Source organism: Eleutherodactylus coqui, chromosome 8 (genome assembly GCF_035609145.1).
Source record: "Eleutherodactylus coqui strain aEleCoq1 chromosome 8, aEleCoq1.hap1, whole genome shotgun sequence".
NCBI classification, from domain to species: Eukaryota; Metazoa; Chordata; class Amphibia; order Anura; family Eleutherodactylidae; genus Eleutherodactylus; species Eleutherodactylus coqui.
The window spans coordinates 125,428,192-125,448,072 of record NC_089844.1 but is presented as its reverse complement, the minus strand read 5'-3'; the positions used below and the strand labels follow the sequence as shown (position 1 = coordinate 125,448,072).

At 45.0% G+C, this 19,881-nt stretch overlaps 1 protein-coding gene across 1 annotated transcript in view; it reads left to right on the top strand.

The window, feature by feature from the left end:
• FAM20C (FAM20C golgi associated secretory pathway kinase) overlaps positions 1–19,881 on the top strand; it is a 173,302-nt gene that overhangs the window by 117,915 nt on the left and 35,506 nt on the right. Inside the window, exon 5 of the mRNA XM_066576373.1 lies at positions 3,028–3,143. Within this exon, the coding sequence (XP_066432470.1) occupies positions 3,028–3,143 (116 nt within the window). The remainder of the gene's footprint in view (positions 1–3,027; positions 3,144–19,881) is intronic.

Genomic DNA, 19,881 nt, shown 5'->3' with positions numbered 1-19,881 from the left:
TGTCATTTTGATGCTTGAAAATCACACTGTTTTCACTGTGTCTGTGTGTATGTAGGCCTGTAGGCGCAACTACACTCAGTACAGAGCGTAGTTGCACCTAAATGAGGGAGATTTCTTCCCCTTCACTGGCAGTTTAAACTCTGCGTCAAAGCGTAGGAGTTGGAAAAAAGAGGCGGGAAGATAGTGGCTGCCCGATTTTCCCCACATGATGCATTCACTACGTGCGGGGAAGATGGGGCAAGCCTATCTTTTCATGGCCGTACAAATCATGGTGAAAATGAGACCACTGATATCCCATAATAATCAGCGGTTTCATTTTGCCTCGTTATAATTATCACGGCCGTATAAGTGGACTAAATCGCGCTTGTCTGCATCCGCTCTTGGTTTGGAGTATATGCGTTTTTCTTACCTGTATGTTGCATCTGTATTCACGGCATTTTTAACACGAAAAGAAGACCCTTGATTTTTTTTACCACTGTTTCCTGGCAACATAGGAAAAGATGCAACTACGTATTTGTTGTGTTTTGTGCAAAATGTAATTACTGGTTCTTTTCTGTTATATGGACTGAAATAGGACATCCTGCAATATTTTTACGTGTGGAAATAATGCTCATCGTTATACCCCAATGCAAATCGATGGGGTTTATACTGTCCGTATTAGGGCATTAAAAGAAACAGAAAGTGCGCATGGGCATGAGCTCTTAGGGATACTCACGAGGGTAGCTCCAAGAGGTCCCTGGGCTTCACCCTTTAGTCCCTTTTAGAGGGATTCAGTCTTTGCTGCAGGGAGCCTCCTAAACATAATACCTCTGGAGTAGTCTCAGTACAGTGATAGCTGACTGCGGGATGGGTCTAAAGATACCAGAACGTGGTACCAAAGGATCAAGCTAGAACAAAGTCAAATAAATGGCTGAGGTCAGGATGGGCAGAGCATGGGAAAGCTGAGAATTCAGGCAGAGGGTCAAATTAGGAAAGCAAGAAGAGTACCAAAATGCTTTTACTGTAGCACTAGGAGTCTTATTATTTAGGCACCTTGCAGTGGAGGAAGGTTTCTTAACCTAGGATGGGCTGGAGACAGGAAAGCAGGGTGCACTGAGCAAGCACTTACCCTACAGGTCCAAGCAGTGGCAACATTACACACAAGGAGGCAAGGGACATTGGTGACTGCAGAGAGGGATATAAATCTGGTTTATGCTGTCCGTATTATGGCCATTAAAAATGCAGAAAATACGCCCTTAGGCATGAGCATCTACCTTCACCCAATCCAGTTAAGGTCATTAGTTCAATATGTGCTATTTTCATACACAAATGAAAATAGAGCATGCTGGGTATTTTTTTGCAATCAATAGGTTCTATTCACTGAGCACAAAAACTACTGTACTGGAATAAAATATAACAAGAAATAGACCTCCACTCTTGTTTCTTCCACCGATCCAGCACTGCACCATCTGCAATGCCCCGATGGTCTCTGTTTGCAAGTGGCCAGCAATAATGTTTCATACTGCTTGTGGTTGCTGCAGTGGGCACATGCTGTACTCCTGGCATCATGGCTTCCATCGCTGACCGGTGACACCAGTAGTGTGGCATGTGACATCCCGATTCATATGCTGGCCCTTGTTACTAAAGACCAGGACAACAGTGGGACCTGAGCGTTGGATCACCAGTGGATATGGGAAGTAGGTAGTGTTTCTTTTTTGTTTTATACGAATGACAGATGTTTCTATTAATTTATTTTTTTTAACCCAGATAACCCATTTAATATTGTAATTTAAAGGCATTTGGTCATTTCGGCTTTTCCTGAGCGAGATGCACTACTTGTTGGAAACAGCCAAGTGCTTCAGTCCAGCACAGTTTCCAGAGGCGTAACTAGAAGTTCTTGAGGCAAATTCTGTAACAGGGCCCCTTATCTGCCATTTATAATACTGGTGTCTTCTTATGCCTTTGGGCCCCTAAGGCTCCAGGGCCCGGTAGGGACTGCTACACCTGCAGCCCCTATAGCTACACCCCTGGCTGTTTCCATATCTCTTATTGAAGTGAATGAGAGCTACAGAAGCAGCGTAGCATAGTGCAATATGCTGTTTATCTAACTCGTTGAATTACAAAAACATTGTAGTGTGCTCTCCTATGCTGTTTCCATAGCTCCCATTCACTTCAAGAGTAGTAAGTGAATAGTGGTACGCTAAGCTTTCGGCTCTTTCAATAGACTCTAGCAAAGTGACTGGTAGTCATGGCAGTGGTTTCCTATCTCGGCTATGAAAAGCTGAGATAAGAATACCCTTTAAATAAAAACTAAATGATAAAATTCTGGTTGCCACCAACCACCACTAGGGGGAGCTGAAGAAAGATTAATAGAACTCTCATTGAATTTAACCAACATGATGTGCACTACCCCTAGTGGCAGCTTCAGAAAGTGAGATTGTCATCAATTAAGATGCTTTAGAGCTTTGCATGAGAAACATATAACCATTGGTTAGGACATGGCTTGGTGATTGGCCATTGAGTGGCATTGGACACTGTATTTAAAAGCAAGGCTCATACAAGAGGTGTGCAACATGCATCCCTCTAGCTGTGAAACTACAACCCTCAGCAAGCTCCCATGAAATGCTGGGAGTTGTCTTTTTTATAAAAGTTGGAGACTAATATGGTTGGATATTGTCAGGAAGTCATATAGGACAAAATGCAGAATATACTTAAATTCTAATATACGAGAAAATCAGATACAACAATAGATTTTGAAGAACTTGCTCAGGTGCTTATTATTCTCATTGCTCTCCTGGCTTGTAAAACCTGCCATAGCGGAGCTGTTATTTGCCGTATCTTTATCTGTTTGTGATTAAGCTGTGGCTGTAGTTCTTAAAGGATTAGACATCCCCTGATACAAGCCATCAACTTTTATGTCCTTGAAATTGTGACATTGTCAGTGTTGCAAAAAGCCCTGAGAATAATGGCCGTTGGTCATCTCCAGCAATAAAGGCCCTGCGTTTACCTTTAATACAATATATTACACTTTCATATTGCTCCTTGCAGGATTCTGGATTTCCGCCGTGTTCCACCTGTCGCTGGTAGATTGGTGAACATGACCAAAGAAATAAGAGATGTGACGAGGGATAAGAAACTGTGGAGGACGTTTTTCATTTCTCCAGGTAACAGAAACGTCATGTGTGATTGATGTGCTGAATGCAGGGAATTTTACTTGTGTATTTTACAACCTGTGCTTTCAATTGGAATAAGAAACCAGTTTCCCTTAGTGTATATGGTGAAAGACTTACTTTAAACTATATAGTTCATCTGTATTTTTATGCCTTTTAGCTTTACCATGTTAGCTTGAATACTACGCATAACGTTAAAGGGGTAGTCATAACTCAGACATTTATGGCAAATCCACAGTATATGATGCCACATCCACAGTATATGATGCCACATCCACAGTATATGATAACACATCCACAGTATATGATGCCACATCCACAGTATATGATAACACATCCACAGTATATGAAGACACATCCACAGTATATGATAACACATCCACAATATATGAAGACACATCCACAGTATATGAAGACACATCCACAGTATATGATGACATATCCACAGTATATGAGGGCATATCCACAGTATATGATGGCATATCCACAGTATATGATGGTACGTCCACAGTATATGATGGTACGTCCACAGTATATGATGGTACATCCACAGTATATGATTGATGACACATCCACAGTATATGATGACATATCCACAGTATATGATGACATATCCACAGTAGATAAAGGCATATCCACAGTATATGATGGCATATCCACAGTATATGATGGTACGTCCACAATATATGATAGCATATCCACAGTATATGAAGGCATATCCACAGTATATGATGGCACATCCACAGTATATGATGACACATCCACAGTATATGATTGATAACACATCCACAATATATGATGACACATCCACAGTATATGATGGCATATCCACAGTGTATGATGGCATATCCACAGTATATGCCATAGATGAAGTACATGTATTGGCCTTGTGGACAGTCAAACACTAGTGACCTTAAAAAAATAAATCAGTTCAAAGTTTTGGCCCTTTCTAGATTAAAGGAATCAAATCAGATGTCCAGGTTGGACAAACACTTTAAAGGCTATGGACACCTTTGAGGGGCACTTTTCTTTCACTTAAATGCATGTTGTTTGGGCGGACAATCATTTTTGGTGACATGTTTTTCTTCTGCAGATTCTATTTATTACTGTATGTGGAAACTGCAGTCTGAGTCTTAGTAGGAGATATGTCAGTGAGACTGGACTGACATCTTAGCTTCCCTCTGCGCTCTCTTCTCCTGCACCTTCTTATGAGCTAATTTATGGCCACAACAATCTTTGCTGTGGTCATAAATTAGCTGATAAGAACATGCAGCAGAGAAGAGGTAAAAGCTGAAACCTAAGCGGCCAGTCCAGCCTCATGATGGATCTCCTATTGAGACTTAGACTGCAGTTTGTATATACAGTGATATGTAGAAGACAAATGGTACAACATTTTTAAATTAAATCCTCTTGTAAAAATGATTGTCATCCCTGCCTGGCTGAGAGCTTTCCTGCCAAATTTGTGTGTACTTCACCTCTTGCCCTGCTCTGGGTGGTTTTGGGAGCCAGTGGGTAACAGCAGCTGAGTGGCTCAAACCTCTGACCAATGGAACCTTGTTGCTCTGGCAGATGTTCACTTCTGCCCAGCAGCATCTGTGTCCTATTTCCTCCACTAAAAAATGTCTTATTAAAATATGATTTAGAATCCCATGTCATATTAGGAATGTATTTCATACAGTGTTTCCATATTTTTGTCCACCCCCTGTATGTCAGATTTTCTATGACTTATGTCAAACCTTCCCTACGGAATGGTTTTGATGATGAATGCTGATCAATGAGATCCATGCTTGTCTGCCTGGCCTTTACACAGACCGATTCAGAATCTACGGCAGATAATTGTTTGTCCTCCATAGAGTTTCAGCATATTCCGCAGCATATCCCCCATTTACATGGGGAGATGTGCTGTTGGCAATGATGGTGCCATAGGAAAGATGCGATCGCCTGAGGCACAACTGTTTGCTCATTCGTTAGGTCACATGTGTCAAACACAAGGTCCGCGGGCCGAATTCGGCCTGCTGCCTCGTGTTATGTGGCCCGCGGCGTACCAGCTGGGGTGTCGCAGCTCCCTGCTCGTAATCACGCCGGCAGCGCTGATCCCGGCGCACACTGACGTCAGTGTGCAGCCAGGATCCTCCTCCCCTGAGTCCCCTGCTCTTTAGTCCCGCAGGAGAGGACTTGGGGAGGAAGCGTTCCGGGCAAACACACTGATGTCAGTTTGTATCCGGGAATCAGCGCGAGAAGAGGAGGAGAGGCGCTGACAGCAGGGAGGAGGTAAGTATATGGGTTGGGGGATTATTATTGTTACTGAAAAGGCTTATTACTGGGGGGGGGGTTATTACTGAGGGGGGACTTATTACTGGGGGGGGCTTATTACTTGGAGGGTCATTACTGAGGGGGGCTTATTATTGTTACTGGGGGCTTATTATTATTGCTGAGGGGGGCTTCTTATTGCTGAGGGGGGGCTTATTACTATTACTGAGGGGAGCTTATTATTACTGAAGGGGGGCTCATTACTGAGGGGGGGCTTATTACTGGAGGGGGCTTATTATTACTCAGGGGGGCTAATTATTACTGAGGGGGGGTTAATGTTGCTATGGAGGTATTACTATTGAGGGGGTTAATATTACTAATTGGGCCACTGTGGGGGTCATTATTTTTACTGGGGCCACTATCAGGGTCCCTATTAGGGCTCGTTTACACGAGTGTAATTGTATTTCGGTCACGTAAATACACTGCGTATTTGCGCTATCGAAAATCGTTTACGCAGAATTTCCGGCAGTGATGACGGCGGTGATTTGTCCACACAAAATCTCGCGCAGAAAACAAATCGCGGCATGCTCTATTTCTGTGCGGGGCTCGCAGAGCCCCGCACAGAAATGTCGCTCCCCGGCCGCTGGCTCCGCTCTGCGCATCGCCGGCTGCCCGGCAGTCGGCACATCACAGAGCCGGAGCCGCGGGAGCAGGTGAGTGCTGTGCTGGTTGCTGCAGGGGCTGTAGTCGGGTCCCGCTGCGAGAATTCTCACAGCAGGATCCGACCCGGCCGTCTGCAGGCGGCCTTACAATCGGCCCTTTGAAAGTCACCATAAGCCTGATGAGGCCCTCAGTGAAAATGAGTTTGACACCCCTGCGTTAGGTGATCGGCGGCACCTTCACAATGATCAGGCAAAGGAATGTTCGTAGGAATGTTCTTGCCTGATCATCGGGCCATGTAAAAGGTTGTTACAATGTAGCAAGTTTACCGTCTCAACAAATAAGGGGAACACACAGCAGGTTAGGAGGGAAGATACATTGGTTGAAGCTCGGCTATAATTTTACTACATTGTTCTAGCCATATGGCTGTTTTTTACGAAACCTTTTAACAGCAAGGCAAGGACAGAGCGTGTGAAGCCCCGTTTATAAGTATGATAAATAATGCAGTCAGCTCTTTATGCCTCGTAATATTCGGCAAGAGGCATATTTCTTCCATTTATCACAGTTACTCAGTTGGGAGCTGCATTTACTCCAGGGACACAAGAGCCGTGTTTGCAGGTCAGATCTTCTTGCTATTGTCTTACTGAAGGAGCGGGCTAATAGCATTTTCTCCCCTTGAGTAATGATTGAAGATGTTACAGTATTCGTGAAGCACTTTCCTGAGCTCATGCACTGATTCTTGAACGTAATGATATGTAATGCATTTGCCTAGCAGTTGTTAATTATGTCGGCATTAGCATGCAGCGGACCGTTCTAACTCTCCCCGTGAGCTTGCTTATTTATTGGGCCTGAAATTTGCTTTATCTGTAAATGGAATACGATCAGGATTTGATGGGCTGTAAGTGGACACAGTCCATAAAGCACGGACACATACAAATATGACAAGGGCAATGAATCATACTTTCATAAATAATTTAAAACACATGTTGGGCTGGTGTGGTAATTTTGGCAGGGAGACTTTGAAATGAATTACATCAGTCAAATATTGTGGTCAGATGCAGCAGGCGCGTAAGGGGGGGTTGGGGTTGACCACAGGATCTAAACGCTGTGACTATAATTGGACGTGGATGAAGCGTTCTAGTTCTCATTGTATTTCCCATTGTCTATTTTCAAACTTAAAATGAATGTCTCATCGGAAAATGACCTACTGTTTGCATTTGGTTATAATTATGTTTTTTAGGTGACCATCAATATAAAAAATATTAATATTACGCTTCCTGTTTACTGTAACTCGCTTGCCAGCTTTGTTGTATTGACTGAGACATTATGAGCAGAGTCATCTCACTATTATTATGTTGTGGGCAAGTTAAAGAGGTTTTATCATGAGTATAGAAATGTTTCCCATAGCTGGGTCCATTATAAAATAGGAAAAATAGATACTCACTTCTCCTCGGACTCATGAAGAACGTGACTGCTGTGGCCAATCAGAAGGCACAGCGTCACGTCAACAAACTCCTGGCGGCCAGGATATGAGTGTTGATGTCAGGAGTGCCGACAGTGAGGCTGCGGCTTATGATTGGCTGCAGGGTCATGTGCTTCCACCCGACCGTCTACCTGGAATCCGGCACTGGGGCAATGTGAACTTCAGGGGATCTGAGGAGAGGTGAATTTGATCTATTTTTTTTATTTTCTAACAGGCCCAGTTGTGGGAAAAATGTTTATACTTATGATAAAAACCTCTTTAATGACCACACAATTCCTTTTACATGGAACAATTAGCTCTGGTAGACAATCAACAATCTATGAGATTAGCACTTGTCTACCTGGGCTTTCCATAGGTCGAGTCAAACTCTATGTGGGAGGAATGATTGTATGCAACTTTACTCAGGTTGACAGTTGGGCAAATGAGTGTTCATACAAACATTTGTGCCCAATCTGTGTAAAAGGGCCTTATCACTATATACAAATATAAGGCTCCGTATACAGCTCTCTTGTCATTTTCTGGTCTCTGGGAACTTCATCACATCCTGGAGACTGTAATACTCCATGACATTTCTATTTCAGTTGGCTCCCATCCATTTTAATTGCCATAAAGGGCACGGACATTGTGCTGTGCTGGAGGGAGGAAGTATGTTTCTCCAAAATGGCCGCCTGAGGGAAGTTTTTAAAAATAACTAGAGGCAACATATAAAAGGGAAAATAGGACATGGAGCAGATTTGTGAAAACTGTCTAAAAGAAAACCTGTCTTTGCTGCTCATGGCAACCAATCACAGAGCAGCTTTCATTTTTCAAGAGTATTATGAGGAATGTAATCTAAGTTGCGATTGGTTGCTATGGGCAACAAAAACTGTCTTTCTTTTAGACAGTTTCCTAAATTTCCCCCATTATTTTTCTTCTACAGACTTAAAGAAACTCTTGGCTCCCAGGGACAAAATTTGTCTTGGAAGTAGAAGGGTGTGTAATATTATCTGCCACTCTTCCTTTGTGCTGTTCTCCCAGATCCACCATTTCCTGGCTCCTCTTTGGACTTCCAAGATGGTGACACTTCACACTACTTTTAGATTCACCAGTGCTGCTCATGTGAGTAACCCTTCTTAATCAAAGAGCAGGCCTAGGGTATCAGTAGTCTAAAACAATACTAATATACAGCGTATAGTACATCAGAAAAGTGCAGCAGCTATATTGGAAGACCAAAAAATGGGTCAAGGAGCCAGCAGATTTGGAAGACAATGGCAGAAAGGGAGAGTGACAGGTAATATTACTTTTCTCCTCCAGTCTTTGGAAAGATTTTGTTGTCTCGGGACCAGATGGTCATTTTAAATCTAGTTAAAGTATAACTAAACTTTTTTCAAAACTTTTGACATATCATAATGACTTGTCAGAAGCCTTGATTGATAGGGGTCCAAGTGTTCAGACCCCCATTGTTCATTAAAACGAATAGGCAGAAGCACTCAGCTGAGCACTGTGCCTGTTCAGCCATCATTCGAGCAGTGTTCAGACAGTCCAAAGACTTTTTGTGGAGTCCATACATTCCTCCGAGCAGAGACAGAAAAAAAGCTGAATGGGTATTTTTGCCTGTTTGTTTTAATGATCAGTGGGGTTCTCAGCAGCCAGACCCTGACCAATCATAACTTCTGACGTGTCACTATGACATGTCATGATCATGAATGATAAAATAGTTTAGTTACCCTTCTATAAAATTTAAGGCCTTTTTTACACAGGCCAATTAATGTGTGTGAACAAGGGCGTAACTATAGAGGGTGCAGGGGATGCGGTTGCACCCGGGCCCAGGAGACTTAGGGGGCCCATAAGGCCTCTCTTCTCCATATAGGGAGCCCAGTACTATGAATAAAGCATTATAGTTGGGGGTCCTGTTACAGGTTTTGCATTGGGGCCCAGAAGCTTCAAGTTATGTCTCTGCGCAGCATGGTTTAGGTATGGGTACGGGTACAGATACAGCTAGAGGGGGGGTCCCAGCTCACCTTTTGCATCAGGGCCCCTGAGCCTTTACTTATGCCCCTGGGTGTGAATGTTCTGAACATTCGTCCGTCCAATAATAAGTCCAAGAAAAAGGGCAATGTGCATCTGATGAACCAGTGACCACTCATTTGTTGGCTGATTGTTGATTTTCAGCTAGCATACAAATGCGAACAGCGAGGGCTACAGTCGACCTATTAGAATGAACGATCATGCCAACCATCATTCAGCCATGTAGCCACGATTCTCTGCCCAAATGAGCACCAATCAACATGTTTGACCATCAACATTCAATTATATTGGGCAGAGTCAGCCCAGGTAGAAGAACTTTAGTCTTGTTTCTTACCATTTAGATTCCAGGATATAACATGGGGAAAAATATAAGGAAAAAGAAGAATTTGAAGCTGTAGGCTATCTATAGACCTAGAGGTGGGAGGGTAACAAACTGAGATAGACTCCATACTCTATATTTGGCTTTTGGCTTCATGTTTGTGGTTCACCTATGTAGGAGTGTGCTGTAGCTGTGTACTCCGCAAGGCTAAACTAGGATAAGACGTGCAATCTATATGTTTACTACTAAAGAGCCGAATAAAGGGTTATTCATTCGACGGGTCATTGGGACTAATAAAAGGCATGCTGGAGACATTCATGCAAACATGTAAAACACAAAGATAAGTCGGACTAATGACCTCAAGGCTGCAGTATGTTTTATAGGTTCTTCTTCATTTTACAGTCAAGGACAGTGCTGTTCTGTACTGGGGGCTTCAGTACTAACTGAAAGAGCCACTTAGGGAAATGTATATCATGGACAAGGGGGCTTTCTTCGTATCAGACAGCTGGTAGTCTGCTATAGAAACTAGTAAAGGAAAAATTCTGTTGCACCAAAAAAAATAGTTTACATATGCAGATTATTATTGACAATAAGGGCTTAGTCAGACGGGCGTTTTTTGCCGCGATTTGCGGATCGCATGACGGATGCGCATCCGCAAATCGCGTGACCGGTGCGCGCAAGTCGCCCGCAAATCGCCGGAAAATCTGCTCCTAGCCGCGTTTCATTAGAAACGGGCCGGAGCTGTCCAGCGCATTGCATTCAATGGAGACGGCAATACAGCCGTCTCCATTGAAAGCAATGCGCTGCGGGCGAGCCCGGGATGAATTGTCGGTAAGGGCTTAAATATATAAGCCCTTACCTGCAATCCATCCTAAAATGTGTTAAAATAAAAAAAAATTGCATTCTCACCTTCTGCCTGCAGCTCCGGGCAGCCGTCCTGCAGTGGGTGTGAAGGGGGTGTGAGTCAGACCTGCCCCCTGATTGGCTCAGCGCTGAGCCAATCAGAGGCATGCCTCACTCACACCCATTCATGAATTCATGAATGGATGTGAGTCAGACCTGCCCCTGATTGGCTCAGCGCTGAGAGGCAGCAGTCACTCACCCATTCATGAATTCATGAATGGGTGTGTGAGTGAAACCGGCCTCTGATTGGTCAGGCTGTGACCAATCAGAGCAGATCATTCAGCAGGCGGGGATTTTAAAGCCCCGCCGGCTGAATAGTGCCGAGAAGCAGTTCAGGAGAACTGACAGCGGCCGCGGCTGGACTCCGGCTGCAGCGGAAAGGTGAGTATACAATTTTTTTTTATTTTAACACATTTTAGCATGAATTGCAGGGAAGGGTTTATATATTTAACCCCTTCCCGACAATTCACCCCGCGCACGTCGGCAGCCCATTGCTTTCAATGGAGCGGCTGTATTGCCGCTCCATTGAATTCAATGGGCAAACATCGTTCTTCTCTGCCACAGCTGTTACAGCTGTGGCAGAGAAGAATAATTTGTCTTCTATATGTTCTCAATGGGGTCGGCGCTGCTGCCGCCGGCCCCATTGAGCGCATATACAGAAGCGAACAGGAATCGCAGATCGCAGATAGGTGCGATCTGCGATTTTTTGTTCTATAATTTTTCGGACGAGCGCATAAAAAGCGCTCATGTGTCCGATACCATTGCGAAGCAATGGTTTTAAAAAATCGACGGACGCATGCGCATGCGCAAATCGCGGCAAAAAACGCCCGTCTGACTAAGCCCTAAGGCTGCTAGATATTATAGGGGAAACTATCACCAAGAATATCAGCTTCAAATGAGGGCATCTGCAAAATGTAGACATTGCCATATTATATATGTGGGTGCAATAGGACTAAATGCCCCACAAATACCAGTCGGGGGCCATGATGAAGAACAGGGATGTGTGGACACACAGCTAGAGGCCCCTGCATATGGACCCATTGTTCTTTGCTATAAAGAACCCCCTTAAAGGGGTTGTCCCGCGGCAGCAAGTGGGTCTATACACTTCTGTATGGCCATATTAATGCACTTTGTAATATACATTGTGCATTAATTATGAGCCATGCAGAAGTTATAAGAAGTTTTTCACTTACCTGCTCCGTTGCTAGCGTCCTCGTTTCCATGGAGCCGACTAATTTTCGGCGTCTAATGGCCAAATTAGCCGCGCTTGCGCAGACCGGGTCTTCTTCTTTTCTCAATGGGGCCGCTCGTGCAGGATGCCGGCTCCGTGTAGCTCCGCCCCCTCACGTGCCGATTCCAGCCAATCAGGAGGCTGGAATCGGCAATGGACCGCACAGAAGCCCTGCGGTCCACCGAGGGAGAAGATCCCAGCGGCCATCTTCAACCGGTAAGTAAGAAGTCACCGTAGCGCGGGGATTCAGGTAAGCGCTGTGCGTTTTTTTTTTTAAGTCCCTGCATCAGGGTTGTCTCGCGCCGAACGGGGGGGGGGGGGGGGGGTTGAAAAAAAAAAACCCGTTTCGGCGCGGGACAACCCCTTTAAGTCTCCTTAGTAATTGTGAACACTAAGGCCTCATGTCCACAGGGATAGGGATGCATTGGACACTCGCAGGTAGTTAAATACCTGCGGATGTCATTTTCCCTTGAGGCGCGGATTGCGTGTGCGGGAAAACACCCGCAGCATGCTCCATTTAAGTGCGGGCCTCCCGTGGGGATGGCTCCCGCAGGCTTCTGTTGAAGCCTATAGAACCCGTCCGGATCTGCGGCACACTGCGGCTGAATTCCTGCTCTTCGGCACGGGAGTGTGGGAGAGCAGGAGTTTAAAAAAAAAAAAACAGTGCACGGCGCATGCGCGCAGCACGCTGCCGCTGTGCCGAGCACATCCACCGGGCCGAAAAAAGAAGATCCGGCCACGACGGAGGGCAGATCCGCAGCGTCCGGAAAGGTAAGTAATTCTTATTTTTAGGCCTCATGTCCGCAGGGAAGGAGAGACCTGCTGCGGGATTCTGTATGAAGAATGATTTTTCCCGTGGACATGAGGCCTTAGGGCTTACTCACAAGCCTGAGAAACTCGAGCGAGCTGTGTGCGATACAACATTGCTTGCGCAAAATGCATAGATTTCCACAAAAAGGCTCTAGAATTGTCATTTTATAGGATAGTATCAAGGCCAAAAAAAGACATATGTCAATCGAGTTCAGCCTATTACCCCCCAATGTTGATCCAGAGACAGGCAAAAAAAGCCCTAATGAGGTAGAAGCCAATTTTCCTCATTTAGGGTGAAGTCACGCAAGCAATTTTTTTTGCTTGCCTATGTGTGCAAAAAAATACGCTCCCCACATGTTGAAATGGCGCGTGACCACAGCCCTGTGCCCATTGCTTTCAATAGGGCTGAGACTACTGCCACCCCATTGAAAGCAATGGGATGCAGGCAACCCCCGCATGATTTTCGGGGGAGGGCTTAAAATATAAGCCCTTCCCTGCAAATCATCCCTAGCTGCTGCAAAAAATTAAAAAATATATATACATCACCTCTCCACTGCTGTCGGGGCTCTGGTGTGTCTTCTTCCCGACTCCCCGACACTGCTCTGAAGCACTTTCTCCTGCCCGGGGATTTAAAAATCTCCACCTCCTGAAAGTGCTGGGTGTGATTGGCTGAGCGCTCAGTCAATCACAGGCAGTGCTCAGCCATTCATTGAATGACAGCTGAGCGCTGCCTGTGATTGGTCACAGTGCACAGCCAATCAGAGGCAGCACTCAGCCATTCATTGAATTTGTGACGGAGCCCTGACAGTGGTGGAAAGGTGATGTGTGTGCGTGTGTGTGTGTGTGTGTGTCTATATATATATATATATATATATATTTTTTTTTTATTATTTTTTTTAATTTAATTTAATTTTTTTTTAAAGCAGCTAGCGATGATTTTCAGGGAAGGGCCCTTCTCCCAAAAATCCTTGTGGGGGTTGTCTGCATCCCATTGCTTTCACTGGGGCAGCTGCAGTCGCTGCATCATTGAAAGCAATGATATAAGATCGTGACTGGATTCTTCCGTCCCCGCGGAAGTCCCATCATCACTTTACACTGCTGAGAATCTATGCACAGCATGGACCTGCCCAGAGTACAGATGTCCTATCTTTTGCAAGTACAAAGATTTTGCGCCTGTAAAAAAACGGACATGTGAACACTGCATAGGAATCCAATGGTTCTAATAGACGCACTTTTTTTGCGCAGCGCAAAAAAACGCTCACCTGACTTCGCCCTTATGGGAAAAAATTCCTTCCTGACTCCAATCTGGCAATCTGAAAAATTCCTGGATCACCGACCCCTCTGAAGTTATTAATGACTATAGAGTCAGTTGGGACTTTTTTCTCCCTTGGCCACCTATTGAAATGATCCCTGAAAGTACAGGATCTGCTAGTATTTCCTAAAACAGACGTGAGGAGCGGCGACAGCTCCTCCTCACATCCTCCTATGAGCTGGTGGATTAGTTGGCTGTAAAGAGTTATAAAGTATAGCGAAGCTGCTGTCATTAACTCCCTATCATCGCACTTTAAGGGCACTTGAGAAAGAACTCTTTATTTGCTCCTTCAGCAGCAAATATTAGAAATCAATACGTCTGGTGGAGGTCTGAAGGACACAAAGCCCGGCACAACAATACACACACAGGACGGGGCTGTGCGGCCTCCGAAATGAACAGCGAAATAAGGAATCTTGACATTTCAGAAGTAGCGCTGCCTCTCTGCCTCCTGAGGGGCTTGTTATAAATCCTCCTTTCCTTAAGAAGTTTTTATCTCAGTACATAGACTGGTGGGAGCCTCATCACTTCTCATAGATTTAATTAGGCTTTTTCTGCACATACATGACTTCAGAGAAGACAGAAAAAGGGATAGGGAAGCCTCTGGTGTCCTGCCGACCGGGATGACGCTTGTGGAGAGAAAAAATAGAGAGATTTGATAAGCAGCCCGTAGTGATATTCTCAGGTTATTATGGTTTTTAACCCCTTAGAGACGCAACTTATTTTGGGCCATAAGGACGCAACGATTTTTTGGAGATTTTCATCTCCACTTTCCAAAAGACATAACTTTTTTGTTTTTCCATTGAGGTGGCCATAAGATGGTTTGTTTTTTGTGTGACCTGCTGTAGTTTTTTATAACTTTAATTATTATTTTTTTTGTTGAGGGCAGGAAGAGAAAACACATCAATTGTGCCATTTTTTTACAGCATTATTCATGCAGCATAAGTTGCACACCCACTGGCGATCCGACTTCCCTGCGATGCCAGAGTGAGTGAAAACGCATGATAATGAAAGCAATGATTTACAATGGTTTCATCCTCATTAGCGATGTTTTCACAGTAACCTCGCATCACAAAGAAGAATATTCGATATCGCACATTGCTCTTAATGGGGCCAGCGACAGCAGCGGCAGCCCCATTGAAAACATAGGGAGTACATTGTGCTCCCCTGACACAGCTGTGACAGCTATGGCAGGGGACCGTGGGGATGAAGGAATGCCCTGTCACAGCTGTCACATCTGTGGCAGAGGTTCGTGATGCTATCCAATTGCATTCAACAGGTCTGGCGCTGCTGCAGCCTCATTGACAGCAATGGAATGAAGGCTTGAACTATAAGCCCTTTCCTAAAATTCATGCCTAGCTGTAAAAAAAATAAATAAATAACTCACCTAGAAGAGTCGTCCGGCTCTTCTCTCCGGCCCTGGCAGTTTTCTTCTGTTTTCTGGTGGTCGTGGATTGAAAAATCCCCATCTCCAGAAAGCGCTGCCTCTGATTGGCTGAGCATTGTGGCCAATCAGAGGCAGCGTCAAGCCATCATTGAATAAAGGAATCCCCTGCCACAGCTGTCACAGCTGTGTCAGGGCAGCACAATGTTCTCCTTATGTTTTCAATGGGGCTAGCACTGCTGCCGCCGGCCCCATTGAGAACACTGGGCGATATTGCCCATTCTTCTTTGCGATGCGAGATTACATTGAAAACATCGCAAATGAGAATGAAATCATTGAAAATCATTGATTTCATTATCATGCGTTTTCACTCACTCTCGCATCGCAGGGAAGTCGGATCGCCAGTGGGTACGAGCCCTTAAAGACATGATCATTTTCTCTGTGGGTCGGTGCGATTAAGACAATACAAAAAATATTATATATATTTGTTAGGTTTTCATACTTTTGCACAATAAACACCCTTTTTTTTTATAAGAATATATATTTTTTGCATTGCTGTGTTTAAAGTCCCATAACTTTTTTATTTAAAAAGGGTTTGAAATTTATTGATCGGTTAGTTAAAGATGCAAGGATACCAAGCGCTGTTTTTTTTTTCATTTTTTCTTCACACAAAAAGGGAAAAGAGCGCAAAAAAAGTTTTTTTGTTTTTTTTTTACTAGATTTTATTTATTCTTTTACTATTTTTATTATTTTACATTTTTTATGTCCCTGTAGCGGACTTGAACCTGTGTACCAATGATAATACACTGCAGTACTTCTGTACTGCAATGCATTATCGCTAGTATTAGTGATCATAGACCATGACAGACCCAGACGCTATTACAAATACATTGATCCTCAGTGATTACATAGTGAAGGACCAATTATGTCAGAGAGGGTGCGCTCTCCCTCTGTGACCCCTTTACATGCTGTGATCATCATTGATTGTGGCTTCTAAGTGGTTGACAGTGGAGATTGGTGTCCTTGTCACTACAGCCAAAGGACTGAGACCATGCCACGTAAAACATCCCCAGACCATAATGAACCTCCACTGTACTTACCTGTTGGCGCAACACACTCAGGCAACAGGCATTCCCCAGGCTTCTCCACACCCAGGTACATCCATCTGCTTTGAAGATGAAGTAACATGATTCATCACTCCATTCCATTGCTGAACTGTCCAATGGCAATGCTTCTTGCATCATTGTAAACAGCCGATGTATGACAGAACTGGTACTGTGTATCTTGTCTCCACCGAAAGTATGGGTGGAGACAAGGTATAGCCAGTTTGACAGCCAGGTGACGCCCACAGGTCGTGATTGGCTGCTGGAGTCTGTGACTGTAGGCGATCGGCGATGTCCTGGCAGCAGCGTTTCTGACAGAGACACTGGAGCTGTGAGTGTGTGACCGCCATAGAGTCTTCCTTATATGCCGCTGCTCTCACTCTCCCCATTAGACAACCCATCTGTGGCCACAGTTACTGTCCTCGTAGCATCGTTTGCAGCGTCTCCTCCTACCCGTCGTCTGGCTGCATCATCTCTGCCTCAAGCCGCCCTGCAATGTCCCCTGGCAACCCCTCCTGGCTGCTGTAACAGTTAAACTGGCGGCTTGTTTCATATACACTCTGTACCCCTCCGCCCCCCTGTCACATACCCTCTCCCTGTGCTGTTCATTGTGCCATAGCAGTTAACAGCTCCCAGCTGCTCTCACTCACCCTGGAGCGCCACTCTTCTTTGTGCCGTAGCGGCTCCTGCTGTGTCATTGTACCCACTGCTGCCCTCTTGTCCTCCTGCAGCGCCACTGATGCTGGTGGCGGTGTCAGCATGACTACATGCAGGGATCGTATGGGACAGAAGCCATGGCTTGCTGTCACATATGACAGTGAGAGAGCGGATGCAGCTCCGGTTCCCTCGGTCCTGCTGTGGCAGCAGATGATGGTGCGAGGTGCTGAAGAGCTTCCGTCTCTTTTCCTGGATGGTAGTCCTGTAACCCAGACTCTAACCCTAATCCTAACCATCAAACCATACCAAAAGCACACTCTAGCCAATCAGCAGCTTGGAGGCATGAACTGGGAGTATACTGTCATTCACTAGGTCTCCACCCATCCTTCTTGTGGAGACAAGATACAACAGTACCGAGAGAACTTGCCAGATGTTTGCAGGATGAATGGAGGGAAATACCAGCTGAATCAGATGCTAGTAGAAAGTGAGCTACAGAGAGTATATGATATAATTGGGGCCAAAGGAGGCCCACTAAGTACTAACACATGGAAATAAATACATTTTTTAGTTCTTCCTCAGATGTCCAATTACTTTTAGTATGATAGTGTATAGAACCTCCTTACATTTACTAGCCAGTAATTGTGAACTATAACATTTATTATTTTATTCCTTTACATGCAATCTAGACAGTATGAAGCTGTATTTAAGGTGGAAGTGCACCCCCTTTCCTAATGGGCCCAAGGCAGCTACAAAAGAAGGATGCCTGCCCCCATCTCACCTGAAGAAACATAGCATGAAGCATCCTGGACTTCATGTAACCTTAACTATAAGCACCATAACTTAGTGAATGGTGCTTATAGCTGATGATGGGTTCCCTTTAAGTTTCGGGTGAACATTTGTATGAAATTGATGTAATTGAAAGTCTGATTTCTCCCGTTTCAGCTAGGTGATGAAGACATAGAGGACAAATCTGATAAATGTGTAAAAGATCCCATTGAGCATGCACAATTCTGATCATTGTCCTTTGTCTTGCGGGGTCACATATCACATGTATTTTCATAGAAGCAAACAGTATATTGCAGATTAGTTTGATGAATGTACCTTTTGTATTAACCATAATAAACTGTGTGCAAGCCATACACCCAGCATATCGAACAAGACACGTAGTACCATGCACTGTCGACATACAGTCAATAGCCACTTTCAATCATGAGCCTTTCATGATTGAATCTTCCCTGTATGGGAATTAGTCCTGTGACTAAAATGTCATCAATCAGTTTTAGTGTGAATCCACATTAGATGGGAAAATCCAGTGATCTGGGTAACTTCCAACAAGGCCGGGTCATCGGTGCTGGACTAGCCGGGGCCAGGATATCATATCCTGCCAACCTTGTAGGGTTTTCTCATGTAACAGTGTAGAAAGTATACGGAGAATGGGGTGTTTGAGGAAAGAATTCAGCAAAAGGGGATCCTGTAGACATAAAGAACTTGTCAACGAAAGGGGTTAGAGGAGGATGTCAAGAATCGTTCTAACAAACAGATAGTACAAGGCAAGCAAATTAGAGCCAAATACAATACTGGTGTGCCAGCTGACATGTCTGAATGCAAAAATCATCGTTCCTCAGCACGGAGGGGCTATAACAGCAGACGACCAGTTCCAGCGCCATTGTTGTCTAAGAGAAACCGAAAGACTCCAGCGGGCAAAAGAGGGCAAAAACTGGATCACTGAGCAACGGAAAAACATTTCCTGGTCAGATGGATCCAGATTTCTGTTGCTGATGGGAGGTCAGAATTTGGCACAAGCAGCATGAATTGATGAACCCTTCCTGTCAGCTGGTCAGAGCACATCAGTAACTCATCTAATTTGCGACAACTACAAGAAGCTTCCTGTCTGCAGGGGCCAATATTCCTGTAAGAATGGCCTTGCATGGGCGTACACAAAATCTGCATACGGAATACGCAGTGAATAGAACCCATTGATTTCAGTTGGTTCCTCCACACATGCAACATGCTCTATTTTGGTGCACAACTGTGCACCAAAGGCCCCCGTCTGCACTAATTTGTGTACTGAACTGCACGATTTCACGCAGAAAATCGATAACAACTGAGACTAAGTGGGCTGGCCCGCCTACTAAGACATGGAGCTGATAGCATGCAATCGGGTTCCCTGCACAGCGCATATACGTCACGCTATTGTGAGCATATATGCACTTATGCCTCTGTGCAGCCGCCTTAAGGCCTCATGCCCACGGGGAAAATCAGGCCCGCTACGGATTCTCTATTGAGAAGCCGTAGCGGGTCCCTCCTGCCCCGCGGACATGATGCTAAAAAATCAGAATAAACTCACCTGCAACGGTCCGTGCGTGTCTTCCTTCCGTCGCGGCCGGATCTTCTTTCTTCAGCCCGGCGGACGTGCTCGGCACGTCGGCTGCATGCCACGCGCATGCGCCGGGCACATCTGCCGGGCCGAAAAAAGAAGTTTCCGGCCGCGAAGGAAGGAAGACCTGCATCGCCCGGAGCAGGTGAGTTTAATTCAGGCACGGGTCTCCCGCGGATCCGGACGGCTTCCATAGGCTTCAATAGAAGCCTGCGGGAGCCGTCCCGCAGTAGACCCGC